The sequence below is a fragment of the Dermacentor andersoni genome, chromosome 2, assembly GCF_023375885.2.
Source record: "Dermacentor andersoni chromosome 2, qqDerAnde1_hic_scaffold, whole genome shotgun sequence".
In the NCBI taxonomy this organism is placed as follows: domain Eukaryota; kingdom Metazoa; phylum Arthropoda; class Arachnida; order Ixodida; family Ixodidae; genus Dermacentor; species Dermacentor andersoni.
The window spans coordinates 87,795,169-87,809,444 of NC_092815.1; the positions used below are offsets into that span (position 1 = coordinate 87,795,169).

At 48.6% G+C, this 14,276-nt stretch overlaps 1 protein-coding gene across 4 annotated transcripts in view; it reads left to right on the plus strand.

Moving 5' to 3' along the window:
• Positions 1 to 14,276, plus strand: part of LOC126541675 ((3R)-3-hydroxyacyl-CoA dehydrogenase-like) — a 62,708-nt gene that overhangs the window by 20,655 nt on the left and 27,777 nt on the right. For 2 of the 4 annotated variants that reach the window (XM_055076828.2, XM_055076829.2), the window contains 2 exons: positions 6,764 to 6,949; positions 13,100 to 13,305. In XM_055076828.2, coding sequence (XP_054932803.1) covers positions 6,764 to 6,949; positions 13,100 to 13,305 — 392 coding nt within the window. The remainder of the gene's footprint in view (positions 1 to 6,763; positions 6,950 to 13,099; positions 13,306 to 14,276) is intronic. The other 2 variants (XM_055076831.2, XM_055076833.2) reach the window with 1 other exon arrangement.

Consider the following 14,276-nt stretch of genomic DNA (forward strand, 5'->3'; position numbering starts at 1 on the left):
CTAACACACGCACTGTAAAATGTGGGAAAAAGTATAAATATCCGCGCAACCCATGGATGACGGACGGTCTTCTAGAAAGTTTAAAAAAGAAGGAAAACATGTACAAGAAAACTAAACGTCAGCCCTTTAATACAGGCTAGCTAGACGCTATAATGGGTACTGTAAATTACTGAATGTTTTACTTAAACAGGCGAAAAAAAAGTACTACGAAAATAAATTTGATCAGAATAAGGATAACCCCAAAAAGCAATGGCAGTTATTGAACTCTTTTCTTAACAAATCGTCTATTAATACCTCTATAACCAAAATAAATTACAATGGTCTCACTCTTTCTGACCCCAACGAAATTGCTAATGCTTTTTCGGACTACTTTTCTTCTGTTTACACTAATAACAACATACATGCGCAGTTGCATAATACTTTAAGCCGTACGACACAATCATTCTTCTTGTTACCAGCTACACCAAATGAAGTGTGCGCAACGATTGCTAACCTTAAAAATACAGGGCCTGGCTTGGACAATATTTCTGTTAGGCATTTAAAACTGGTTGCGCATTTAGTTTGCGACACGCTCTGTAACATTATTAGCCTTATGTTCAAAGAAGGGGCATTCCCTTCATTTTTAAAAAATGCCAAGATTATTCCTGTTTTTAAAAAAGGCGACAAACACACAGTTAATAATTACCGACCAATTGCAATTCTGTCCTGCCTTAGTAAACTCATTGAGAAATTATTTGTTAAACGTCTTAATAACTACTTAACAAAGTTTAAATTGCTAAAGAACAATCAATTTGGTTTCCGCCCAGGAAGTTCCACGAATCTAGCTGTTCTATCTCTAACTGACTACATAAAAAAATGTATTGATTCGGGAAACTTAGTCGGATCTGTATTTTTAGACTTCAGTAAAGCTTATGACACGGTTAACCATCAAGTCCTGTTTAATAAACTTAACTCTTATGGTATAACCGGTCCTGCGCTAACATTCTTAAAAAATTATTTACTTGACCGGCCGTACACAGTACATGCAGCAAATACTTTCTCAGTAACAAAATGTATTAACCAAGGTGTACCACAGGTATCAGTTCTGGGCCCTTTGCTTTTCCTTTTATATATTAATGATCTTCCGGATTCTCTTAACTCCACCAACTGCGTTCATTGCACTTTATATGCAGATGACACAACCATATCTTCATCTGACAAATCTGTTACTACTCTTACTTCTAAATTAAATATTGCATTAAGTAAAATTATAAAATGGTGTAGCGACAATTACTTAGTTCTTAATCCTTTAAAAACTAAATTTATGTTATTCAAAAGTGCTCAAAGGGCCTTAACTTCTATTCCTGAAGTAAAGCTTGGAATTCATTCAATTCCCGTTAGCACCGATGTCACTTTTCTTGGCATACATCTTGACCCTAACCTTACATTTCGCTCTCACTTCCAACATCTCAAGCACAAGACTGCGTTTGGTATACGTGCATTAATCAAAGCTCGCCCTTTTTTTTCTCATGAGGCTCTGCTAGCGTTGTATTATGCGTTCATTCATAGTCACATTAATTACGGCATTGTTTCATGGGGCAACACGTACGCTTGTCACTTATCATCAATTCAACATATCCAAAATCAGTCAATACGCATTATCACTTCTAGCTCCATGCAATCCAATGCATCTTTGTTACTTCGCGCGTATAATATCTTGCCTATTAATAATTTGTTCCAGTTTAACATACTCGTCTTACTCCACAAGTTGCTTCATAATAACCTTACGTTTCCGTTCATTGCAACTGACCTTTTGCAGAATAAAAATATGACCAGATTTGCGGCTAACAATTTCCTATTACCCATGGCTCATACCAATTACGGCAAAAAAACATCTTCCTTCGCTGCAATTTCTCTTTGGAATGAATTACCATCAACCATAAAATCCTGTACTTCTCTTGCAATTTTTAAAAATCACCTTAAGCATCATTTCCTGCGATAACTTAACTACGATCTGGCGGTGTACCTTTGACTTTTATCTCACATGTCATTTCTTGTATTTCACCCATGCTTTTTTCCGACTTTCTTTTGTAACGTGGTTTTTCGTGTTGGATTGTAAATGACATGTCTAATGATGTATTTGATCTGTAGTTGTTGTTTATAATACGCTAATTTGCTGACTATTGATATCACCATCAATGTTGTTTTTATTAACCGAGGGTCCCACTACAGTTCTTTCACTTTCTTATACTACAGTTCTTTCTCATATTTGTCATGTAATTACTTCTGTTTTTGGAACCAATAAATCTTAATCTGAATCTGAATCCATGTCATCAATCAGGTAATCGAGAAATCTGCAGAGTACAATCAACCTCTCTATATGGCTTTCATAGATTATGAAGAGGCATTTGATTTTGTAGGGATACGAGCCGTCATATGGGCATTACGTAATCAAGGGGTACAGGAGGCACACGCGAACATTTTGGGAAATTCCACAGCTACGTTGGTTCTCCACAAGAAAAGTAGAGTCAGGCAAGGAGATACAATCTCTCCAATGCTATTCACTGCATGCTTGGAAGAAGTATTCAAGCTATTAAGCAGGGAAGGCTTAAGAGTGAGGATCAACGGCGAATATCTCGGCAATCTTCAGTTTGCAGATGAGATTGGCCTGCTCACCAAAATTGGGGACGAATTACAATAAATGACTGAAGACTTTAAGAGAGAAAATGTAAGAGTCGGGTTGAAGATTAACATGCAGAAGACAAAGATAATATTCAATAGCCTGGCAAAGGAACAAGAGTTCAGAATCGCCAGTCAGCCTCTAAGTCTGTAAAGGAGTACGTTTATCCAAGTCAGTTACTCACAGAGGACCCTGATTATGAGGATGAAATTTACAGAGGAATAAAAATTGGTTGGAGCGCATACGGCAGACGCTGCCAGATCCTGACTGGGAACTTACGACTATTATTGAAAAGAAAGGTGTGCAATCACTGCATTCTACCGGTGCTAACATATGGGGCAGAAACTTGGAGGTTGACAAAGAAGCTCGAGAATAAGATAAGGAGCGCGCAAAGAGCGATGGAACGAAATATGTTAGCCGTATCGTTAATAGACAGGAAGAGAGTGGCGTGGATCAGAGAGAAAACAAGGATATCCGATATTATATAATTGACATTAAGAGAAAAAAAATTCGAGTTGGGCCGGCTATGTTATGTGTAGGATGGATAACCGGTGGGCGATTAGGGTTACAGAATGGGTACCTAGAGAAGGGAAGTGAAGTCGAGGACGTCAGAAAACTAGGTGGGGTGATGAAATTAGGAAATTTGCAGGCGCAAATTGGAATCACTTGGCGCAGCACAGGGGTAATTGTAGATCGTAGGGAGTGAGAGGCCTTTGTCCTTCAATGTATGCATAAGAATAGGCTGCTGCTGCTGATGATAAACTTGGGAAAGTAAATCTCGAGTAGCAGCAGCTAGACCTCTAACAGAAGTGAGATGTCCTGAATTTTGACATAACATATTGTTGTACTGTGACCAACGCCAAAGTCGAGTACCTTACGGATCTGTTTTTAAACCCCATGCCAGATGATGGGAGTTGAAGTACCCCGCCAATGTAACATAATTTCCGCCAGTAGAGATTACACTATCCATAGGCCGTGTGCCATGAACCCCTGAAGGATAGTATATATTCGCGATCAAAAATGAACGACATAAAGGTAGAATTAAGGCTATCGCTAGAATTTTGAATGCAAGGGAAAGAAGTTCCAGTGCTCTGTTTGCCTTATGGCAAATTCTGCTTGATTCTAATTTAAGTAATCCGCCAGCCAACTCTTGTACACAGATCTCAACGAAAAGAGCGCTGATTTCTGAGATGGATTTTTTTTTCTGTGGCTAGCCAAGATTCTCGTAAAATTATTATATCTGAAGTTAATCGAGTAGTGAGACACGGCAAATATGTGGAAGCTGCCAAAAATGAACGACAGTTCCACTGCAAGACTTTTAAATATTCTATGGTGGAGATAGTATTGCACTAGCAGCAACCTTCTGCAAAACGCCCTCCTTGAGGACCTTATTAGGCGGAGAGTTTTTGTTGTTATTCTAAGGCGACACTGAAGAATCACGGTTGTAGGGTGAATGACTACGTTTCTCAGCTCGAGCTTCAATTGCAACGTCTGTAAAGACATGCAAGTCCAACGTGTGATTTTGATCAGAACTCGCCGAAGATTGAGATACCTCACGGCTGTTATCTGAGGGAAGCGAACTACCTTTGTTGGTATTGCTTACTTCTTCCGGAGCTGGTAGCTTAGAAGTTACAAGAGAATGAGACGGAGTTATATTTACCAGGTTAGCCACCAGAGCACTGATTAGTTGGCATAAGCATTCTGAGGGACTAGCGACTAATTGATCCATCATCGTTTTTGTCACTGCCTTTTTAAATGCGGCCTCATCTGTTTGCTCATGGGTCGCATCCGTGAAAGAATATTGACATGTGTCCTCTCCTTGACAATCACAACAACGTCTCTCCGAGAGCACCTAGAGTGCTGCTGCCGTGGAAAACAAAGAACAAAGCATGCGACACCGTCCCGTATCAGAGAAGAGGTACCTTCTTCGTCATCACATTTTTCAGCAACAACACACTAAATGGTTGAACACGTTTTACTCTAGTGTAACTTCATTCAGCCTCTATTAGACAAGGTAAGCAGAGTACACGCAAGGGAACTTATGTTGAGTTGTAATGGCGGAGTCGGAGCAAGTTTTTATGCTCGTTTCGGAGCAAGTTTGTTCCAATGGCAGAGTGAGGGCGGGAGTAAGGTGTTCCAATGAGAGAGTCGGAGGGGATTCAGAGCGGGAGTCACTCCGTGGAGCAGAAAAAGATGCTCCGCCAAAATCGGCGGAGTGGACCGGAACTCTGCGTGACGTATTTCCTTTACCACGTTTGTCTGCTGGGAGGCGCCACCGGTCACGACTCGCGAGGAAGCAAAAGCTGCTGCACGCTTGGCGAGATATCCGTTCCGCACTTTTAAAAAAACAACAGGTGAACGGCGCTGAAGAGACAAGTGACCGGTGCGGCGGTGCTAAGAGCAAACAGCGGAAGGAAATGACAAACACGCAAGGTATCCTGGGTAACTCTGATAGAACTTCCGCTTCCGCCTTGCTCCGGCGGCGCAGGTTGTGTTCCACTCGCGGATCTGGAGGCGTTGCTCTGCGCCAGAGTCGAGTGTTCGCTCGCGGAGTCCGTCGGCTGCTCCGACTCTGCCATTGGAATTCAACATTAAAAGCTCCCAAGGGGCGGTTAATACTGTGCAAAAAGTAGCGATAAGCGAATGAATACTGGAGGACTGGTATGTGGGCTGATAGATCTGCTTGGTCGTGAAAGAAATTCCGGTTACACGCATTTCCCTTATCTGCAAGAACAAGAAGAAAGGGGGTTAACCGACGGGCTCAATTTTTTATTCATCGTATCATGAGAAGGCAAGAAAGCTTCTCATGATACGATTAATGAAAAATCGGGCCCCTCTGTTAACCCCATTTCTTCTCGTTCATTACGTAACGAGGGTCTCGAATCCGGCCCAAGAAAGTGGATAAATACCCAAGAAAGCGGATGGGGAAAAGGCACCGCGGTAGCTCAATTGGTTAGAGCATCGCACACGTAATGCGAAGACGTGAGATTGTTCCCCACCTGCGGCAAGTTGTTTTTTCATCCACTTTCGTTGCAATTAATTTATAATTTCTCTAATTGGGTTAGTAAGTACAAGTAATTTGCCCTACTTTGTCCTTAGTGTTTTTGTTTGTTGGCTCCTTATCTCCAAGGTGACTTCTGTTTACATGGCAGTACAAAAGGACAGTGCATCTCTGTCTGTATGTTTATCTGTCTGTCTATCTATCCGTCCGTTCGTCCGTCCGTCTGCCCGTCTGTCTGTCTGTCCATCCGTCCGTCGTGCGCCCGTCCGTCCGTCCGTCCGTCTGTCTGTCTGTCTGTCTGTCTGTCTGTCTGTCTGTCTGTCTGTCTGTCTGTCTGTCTGTCTGTCTGTCTGTCCGTCCGTCCGTCCGTCCGTCCGTCCGTCTGCCTGTCCGTCCGTCCGTCCGTCCGTCTGTCTGTCTGTCAGTTCGTCCGTCTGTCCGTCCGTCTGTCCGTCCGTCTGTCTGTCTGTCCGTCCGTCCGTCCGTCCGTCCGTCCGTCCGTCCGTCCGTCTGTCTGTCCGTCCGTCCGTCCGTCCGTCTGCCTGCCTGTCCGTCCGTCCGTCCGTCCGTCTGTCTGTCTTTCAGTTCGTCCGTCCGTCCGTCCGTCTGTCTGTCTGTCTGTCTGTCCGTCCGTCCGTCCGTCCGTCTGTCTGTCTGTCTGTCTGTCTGTCTGTCCGTCTGTCTGTCTGTCCGTCCGTCCGTCCGTCCGTCCGTCCGTCCGTCTGTCTGTCTGTCTGTCTGTCTGTCCGTCCGTCCATCCGTCCGTCCGTCCGTCCGTCCGTCTGTCTGTCTGTCAGTTCGTCCGTCCGTCCGTCAGTTCGTCCGTCCGTCCGTCTGTCCGTCCGTCCGTCCGTCCGTCCGTCCGTCCGCCCGTCCGTCTGTCTGTCCGTCCGTCTGTCTGTCTGTCTGTCCGTCCGTCCGTACGTCCGTCCGTCCGTCCGTCCGTCCGTCCGTCCGTCTGTCTGTCTGTCTGTCTGTCTGTCTGTCTGTCTGTCTGTCTGTCTGTCTGTCTGTCTGTCTGTCTGTCTGTCTGTCTGTCTGTCTGTCTGTCTGTCTGTCTGTCTGTCAAGTTCTAATTTACCGCGGTGATTGGACCTGCGCAGCAGCTGTCTCAGTGGACGCGGCTCCTCAGGCAGTGGACATGTTCCGTGGACGTCTGGCGCTCGTGACTGGCGGGGGCAGCGGCATCGGGCAGGCTGTGTGCCGCCTGCTGGCCCAAAGAGGAGCCCGCGTCGTGGTGGGCGATATCGACCTGGAGGCAGCCAACGCCACGGTTGCGTTGCTTCAAGGTTAGCGAGGTTGCACCGCATTGTATATCGAAATATATAGAGTTGTTAACAACGCACTCGTTCGTTGGCGACAGCTCAGATCCACGCGAGCTGCCCTACTAATTTAAATGTGAGGCAATGGCTCGTCCTCCACACTTGTTTTCCGAATTAATCAGCCCAACGAACTGATCTGCCAAGATGCAGAACCCCTTGGATAAGAGCTAGTAACTTATATAGTGGCCAGTATAGCGGCAACTTGATTTAAAATTGGTAATGACATCGAGCGAACTCGTATTCACAGTTTTAGGCCCAATGCGCACGAAGGCACCTCCCAGTATTACTTCTATCGTTGAAGCTGTGTAGCGGTTTAGGGGGTATTTCGCGTTATTGGGCTATATTGTACACACGTTAAATGTGTCGCTGTTCTGAGGCCAATACAGCGAGAAGAATGAGATTGTTCTGTTCTCGTCTAGGTCTTTTCCTTTCTATTTAGAATTTTTTAAATGTCTTCGGTCGTACAATGACATGCTACATTCTTACAATACTATTGATATTGTTACGTAGGAAGACGCAGACGAAAAGCTATGTACAAATATATTTACAAGGAAAATACGCTGCGCTTGGCCAAGAGGCAACAGCCCGCGCTAGCTTCTAATCGTCGTCGTCGTCTTCACACTGCTGGCCTTTCGTGATCGCGCATATTGTGCCGTAGCACTACCCCGGCTGCAAAAGCGCCGTCCCGGAGCGACTAAAGATCGGACTCGGAAGCAGTGTAGTAGGCCTTGAGCCTACTGACGTGTACGACATCACTAGATGCCACAGGAGAGGTCGAGGTTGAGGCCACAGGAGCAATTTCGTAAGTCACAGGCGTCACCTGGCGCAGCACGCGGTAGGGCCCTGTGTATCGCGAAAGGAGCTTCTCTGAAAGTCCGACGTGACGAGAGGGCGACCACAGGAGCACGAGCGCACCAGGTGAAAACTGTACGTCACGATGGCGGGCGTTGTACTGACACTGCTGAGTGGTCTGTGAGGCCGTCAGTCGAGCACGGGCAAGCTGGCGTGCATGGTCAGCGAGGGCGATGGCGTCGCGCGCATACTCGCTTGTTGAGACCGCAGCAGGAGGAAGTGCCGTGTCTAGGGGCAAGGTAGGTTCGCGACCGTACAGTAGATAAAAGGGAGAAAATCCGGCGGTGTCGTGCCGGGAAGAATTGTACGCAAATGTTACGTAAGGAAGGGCAATGTCCCAGTCGTGGTGGTCCTTGGAAACGTACTTGGCCAGCATATCGGTAAGAGTACGGTTTAACCGCTCTGTCAGGCCATTGGTTTGAGGATGGTATGAAGTAGTCAGTTGGTGTTGAATGGAGCAGGAACGCACAATGTCAGCGATAACTTTCGAGAGGAAGTTTCGACCACGGTCAGTAAGCAGCTGTCGCGGGGCGCCATGAAGCAAGATAATGTCACGCAAGAGAAAGTCCGCGACGTCAGTGGCGCAGCTGGTAGGGAGAGCCCGAGTGATAGCGTATCGGGTGGCGTAATCAGTCGCGACGGCTACCCATTTGTTCCCAGAAGATGACGTGGGAAAGGGACCGAGCAGGTCTAATCCAACACGAAAGAACGGTTCCACAGGGACGGTGATCGGCTGGAGATGACCGGCAGGTAGCACCTGAGGTGTCTTCCGACGCTGGCAGGGATCACAGGCAGCAACATAGCGTCGAACGGAGCGAGCGAGACCAGGCCAATAGAAGCGGCGGCGGACGCGGTCGTACGTGCGGGTTACCCCAAGATGTCCTGAAGTGGGTGCGTCATGCATCTCTAAGAGCACAGTCTGTCGTAGCTGTTTTGGCACAACAAGAAGAAGGTCAGAGCCGTCAGGGAGGAAGTTCCTTCGATACAGAATGCCACCCTGGAGGACATATCGGCGAACGGATGCGTCGGTAGGTGTAGAGCGCAGACGCTCGATAAGTGCTCGCAGCGATAGGTCTCGGTACTGCTCATCGGCGATGTTACCGAAGGCAGAGACAGAGAAAATGCCGTTGGCGCTACTACTGTCGGCGTCGTCAGGCTCGTCGACCGGGTAGCGAGACAGGCAGTCAGCGTCCTTGTGAAGTCGGCCAGATTTATAGGTGACAGTATACGAATATTCTTGGAGGCGTAAGGCCCAGCGACCAAGTCTTCCTGTAGGATCTTTCAGTGAGCATAACCAGCAAAGCGCGTGATGGTCTGTGACAACGGAAAAGGATCGGCCATATAAGTATGGGCGGAATTTCGCAACCGCCCAAACTAGGGCCAGACACTCACGCTCAGTGATGGAATAGTTGCGCTCCGCGGGTGAGAGGAGCCTGCTGGCGTAAGCGATAACACGGTCGTGGCCACGCTGGCGTTGTGCCAGTACTGCTCCAATTCCGTGACCGCTGGCATCAGTACGGACTTCGGTAGGCGCAGAAGGATCGAAATGGGCCAAAACGGGAGGCGTTGTGAGAATGTCGATTAGATGAGAGAATGCAGAGGCCTCGTTATCGCCCCACTGGAAAGGAGCGTCTTTTTTCAAAAGGTCGGTTAGTGGTCGTGCTATGGCGGCGAAATTTCTCACGAAACGGCGGAAGTACGAACAAAGGCCGATGAAGCTGCGCACATCCTTGACACACTTCGGAACAGGGAAGTGCGTAACAGCATGGATCTTGCCTGGGTCCGGTTGCACTCCGTTCGCGTCAACGAGATGTCCAAGGACGGTAATCTGGCGACGGCCGAATTGGCACTTCGATGCGTTGAGTTGCAGACCGGCTCGCCGAAAAACGTCCAGGACTGCTGAGAGGCGCTCGAGGTGCGTAGCGAACGTTGGGGAGAATACGATAACGTCGTCCAAGTAGCACAGGCACGTGGACCATTTGAAACCGTGAAGAAGGGAGTCCATCATGCGTTCAAAAGTGGCAGGGGCGTTACATAGACCGAACGGCATGACTTTGAATTGATAAAGACCGTCGGGTGTGACAAAAGCAGTCTTCTCGCGGTCGAGATCGTCCACGGCAATCTGCCAGTAGCCGGAGCGAAGGTCAATAGAAGAGAAATAGCGAGCACCGTGGAGGCAGTCAAGGGCGTCATCAATCCGAGGTAGGGGATACACGTCCTTTTTGGTAACCCTGTTAAGGTGCCGATAATCCACGCAAAAGCGCCATGAGCCATCCTTCTTTTTGACCAGTACTACAGGTGACGCCCATGGACTATATGATGGTTCAATAATGTTCTTGGCAAGCATTTTGCGAACTTCTGCGTGAATAACTTGACGCTCAGCTGGTGACACTCGATACGGGCGGCGATGAATAGGAGGGGCATCGCCGGTATTAATGCGATGTTTGACAGCTGTAGTTTGGGCTAAAGGACGATCGTTAAAGTCAAAAATATCGTGGTAGGAAAACAGAACGCGGTAGAGTTCACGAGCGTGCTCGGAGGGCAAGTCGGGGGCAATCATTTTCCGTAAGTCAGCGATGGTACAATTTGCCGACTGCGATGGTAGAGGAGTATCGGATGAAGTGTCGTCTACTGCAATGGATGCTACTGAGTGATCCCCGAATGAACAAAGCTGGGCCAAAGACATCCCACGTGGCAGCACTTGTGTCGTCAAGCCAAAGTTGACCACTGGCAGGCAGACGCAATTCGCCGTAATAGATAAAACTGTATGGGGTACTGTGATCCCATGTGTAAGGAGGACGTCTTGCATAGGAGCCGCGATGTAGTGACCGTCGGGGACTGGTGGGGATGACACTAGGTCAACGTAGGTCAGTGCCGAAGGTGGCAAGCGAACGAAGTCGGCGGAACTGAGGCGACTGGGGTGTGGTTCAGCAGGATCCAGAACAGGCAGGTCAAGGCGGAGAGTACTGGCGGAACAATCGATGAGAGCAGAATGTGCGGAAAGGAAGTCTAAGCCGAGGATGATGTCGTGGGGACAGTGGGCGATGACTGTGAATAGCACGATTGTTGAGCGATCGGCGAAGGAGACGCGGGCGGTACACATACCAATTACGGGGGCTGTTCCGCCATCGGCGACACGGACAACAGGCGTCGTGGCGGGCGTGATAATTTTCTTGAGCCGGTTACGAAGGTCAGCGCTCATTACGGACAAATGCGCCCCAGTGTCTATGAGAGCAGACACAGAAACACCGTCGACTTGCACGTCAAGAAGGTTCAGATGAGTGGGCAAAGTCAGTAGAGGATTTGGCGGCGTAGGGAGCAATGCAGCGTCACCTCGAGGCGCTGCATCGTCTAGTTTTCCGGCTGGGAGCGGCGTCCGAAGGGAGTCGGCGAATAGGAGCGACGGGGCTGGGGAGAGCGAGATTGTCGTCGTTGGGGCGAAGGCGAACGAGAATAGGGGCGGTTCGTTGCAGGAGAATCAGTGGCGGCATTATCGGAGCGTGCGGCATAGGGACGAGAAGGGCCACCTGAGGGGCGAGAGTAGGCAGTAAAAGTAGGCCGGCTCGGGGAACTCCAGCGACTACGACAGTGCCGAGAAATGTGCCCGATTCGATGGCAGTGGAAACAAATAGGCTTGTCGTCAGCAGTGCGCCATTCAGATGGGTTGCGGAAACGTGGTGGGTAAGAAGATGCGGGACGGGGCGAAATCGAAGAAGCCGGGCGGGTATTAGGGCGATGGGCCGAGCAGATGGTGTGAAGACCCATGTTTTCAAACTCCTGGCGGACAACTGCCTGGATCAGTGAGACCGTGACTGCAGATGTGTTGGTGGGACTGGAGTCGAAGGCAGCCGGATAGGCGGCCTCGATCTCACGCCGGACGATCCTGGTAACATCGGCAGTGTTGTTGGGACGAGGAGCGTCGGCACAGGAAGATGTCGCTGCGGTGTTGGGCAGACGGGCAAACTGCTGGTCAATACGTCGGCTTTTGGCGAGTTCCAGGCGGCGGCACTCTCTTATAACAGCATCCACCGTCGCTACGTTGTTGCAAACGAGCAAGTTGAAGGCGTCATCGGCAATGCCTTTGAGGATGTGGGAAACCTTGTCTGACTCAGTCATGTGGGTGTCAACTTTGCGGCACAGAGCCAAGACGTCCTGAATGTACGTGACATAGGGCTCTGTTGACGTCTGCACACGGCCGGAAAGCGCCTTCTGCGCGGCAAGTTGTTGACCGTAGGGGTTGCCGAACAAGTCTCGAAGCTGTGTCTTAAGTGAATCCCAACTGGTGAGCTCATCTTCGTGCGTGCGATACCAAACTCGAGGTGTGCCACCGAGGTAAAAGACTACGTTGGCGAGCATAATAGTAGGGTCCCACCGGTTATTGCGGCTGACGTGTTCATACAGGCTGATCCAGTCATCGACGTCTTCCCCATCTTGGCCCGAGAATACGCCAGGATCACGGGGAGCGGGGAGAGTGATGTAGGTCGTCGAAGTGGCAGCAGGTGTCGGAGCCGGCGGAGTCGGGTTGTCGTCGCCGGGAGCCATGAAGGAAGGCTCGACGTACCGTCCACTGCGAAGCTCCGTGACGAGGTACAGGGAACGTCCACCTCCACCAGATATGTTACGTAGGAAGACGCAGACGAAAAGCTATGTACAAATATATTTACAAGGAAAATACGCTGCGCTTGGCCAAGAGGCAACAGCCCGCGCTAGCTTCTAATCGTCGTCGTCGTCTTCACACTGCTGGCCTTTCGTGATCGCGCATATTGTGCCGTAGCAATATGTTACTTCTTTCGGATGCCAGTGTTTGCTGTAGACCTTTCTATACGTTTCAATTAAGAATTTTAATTTTGCACAGTGTCTATAGTATACTGAGTAGCTCATTTGTGAAATATTGTTGACTGTTTGAGTTACCACAACCGTTCTGAAAGAAGAGACTGTGAAACTTCGACAATAAGATCAGAGAAAGTAAAGAGTGAATTTATGCGCCACCACATCGTGTTGCTCTTGAAACGCTTCGTCAATGTATAGCCAGCGCACATCATGGCGCAGAAATATTGAAACGGCTTTTTTTTCTGAATGTTTGTCAGATCTTGTCAAGTTGGCATTCTATTGACAGGAAACATCGTGGCGGATGTTTTGTGACACAGGTGTGAGCGTTAAAAAGCCGCATTTATAGGTAGTCTCTTGCGGTGCCCAGTTCCATGCTATGCTGCTCACCTTTAGCCCAGTGACTCGCAGTATCGCCATTTCTCCATCTCTCTTTAGAGCTGTCAGGGGGTGCTGAACATCGGGCCCTTCACATTGATGTTGGCTGTCCTCCGTCAGTGAGCAAAGCATTTGAGAGCTTCGAAGGGGACAGGGGAGAGCAAGTGTCCATTGTCGTCCACTGTGCCGGTATACTGCTGCCTCCTAAGTCATTCCTGGACGTCGACGTAGATGAATTCGACCGAATCACTCGAGTCAACCTTCGGGTAAGATAATTTGGTGACCAGTTCTGTTGCTTCGTCTAGTGATTGTTCAATGAATCGTTTCCTAATATCCACTATGACAAAATTATCTGTGATACTAAGTAGTTGCCGATAGCCTCCATTCTGTCAAGCAAAAACGCTGAAGCGACCTATGTGAACGACTGAAACCGCTAGTCATTTATCGCAACACCGCTCAAAGATGGAAAATTGATCCAAGCTTCCTTTTACATTTCTCTCACGTGTGCGTCTGCTACTACGTGTACGTATGTATGCACGCAGCACGCGTAGAGATTATCGCGTCTCCACAATCACAGTGGCGTGCAATTCCTGCCTATTCGGGACAGCATCAATGTGCGCTCCGCGGCGACCACCAACCGATACTATAAGAACGGATTTGCTGCAGCACCTCAAGCTTGTCGGTGCCTGCCGAAGAAATCCCCCTTAGGTACCCACCGAGATATGTACGGCTTCCTGCAAGCTTCAAGCATGCTTCTTAAACGTAGAACAAAAAGATACCCGCCCGTCCGGACCTTTCAAACCTAATTAACACAACCTTCAATGACATGGATAAGTGTGGGGCCTAATGTGCAGAAGCGGCAGAGCGGGTTGTGATGGACGCCATATGGGAGGTTTCCGGACTAATATTGAACACCTGGGGATCTTGAAAGCCCTCTTAAATCTAAGTGCACTGGTATTTTCGCATTTCTCCCCCAACGAAATGCGGGAGATCGAACCCGCCACTTCGTGCTCGGCGACGGCACAGCATAGCCGCTGACTCACCACGGCGTGTAACAATGAACTCTAGCGTTTATATTTGCGCACTCGCAGCATCGTCCTGAGCTGAAAAGAGTTACTTGCATGTGTTGCAACATGTTTGAACACATAATTGCACCAAATATTCGTAACCACTTCGAGTCTAGTAACTTCTCTTTTATTAATCAACACCGGGTTCCGAAAATCTTTTTCGAGCGATT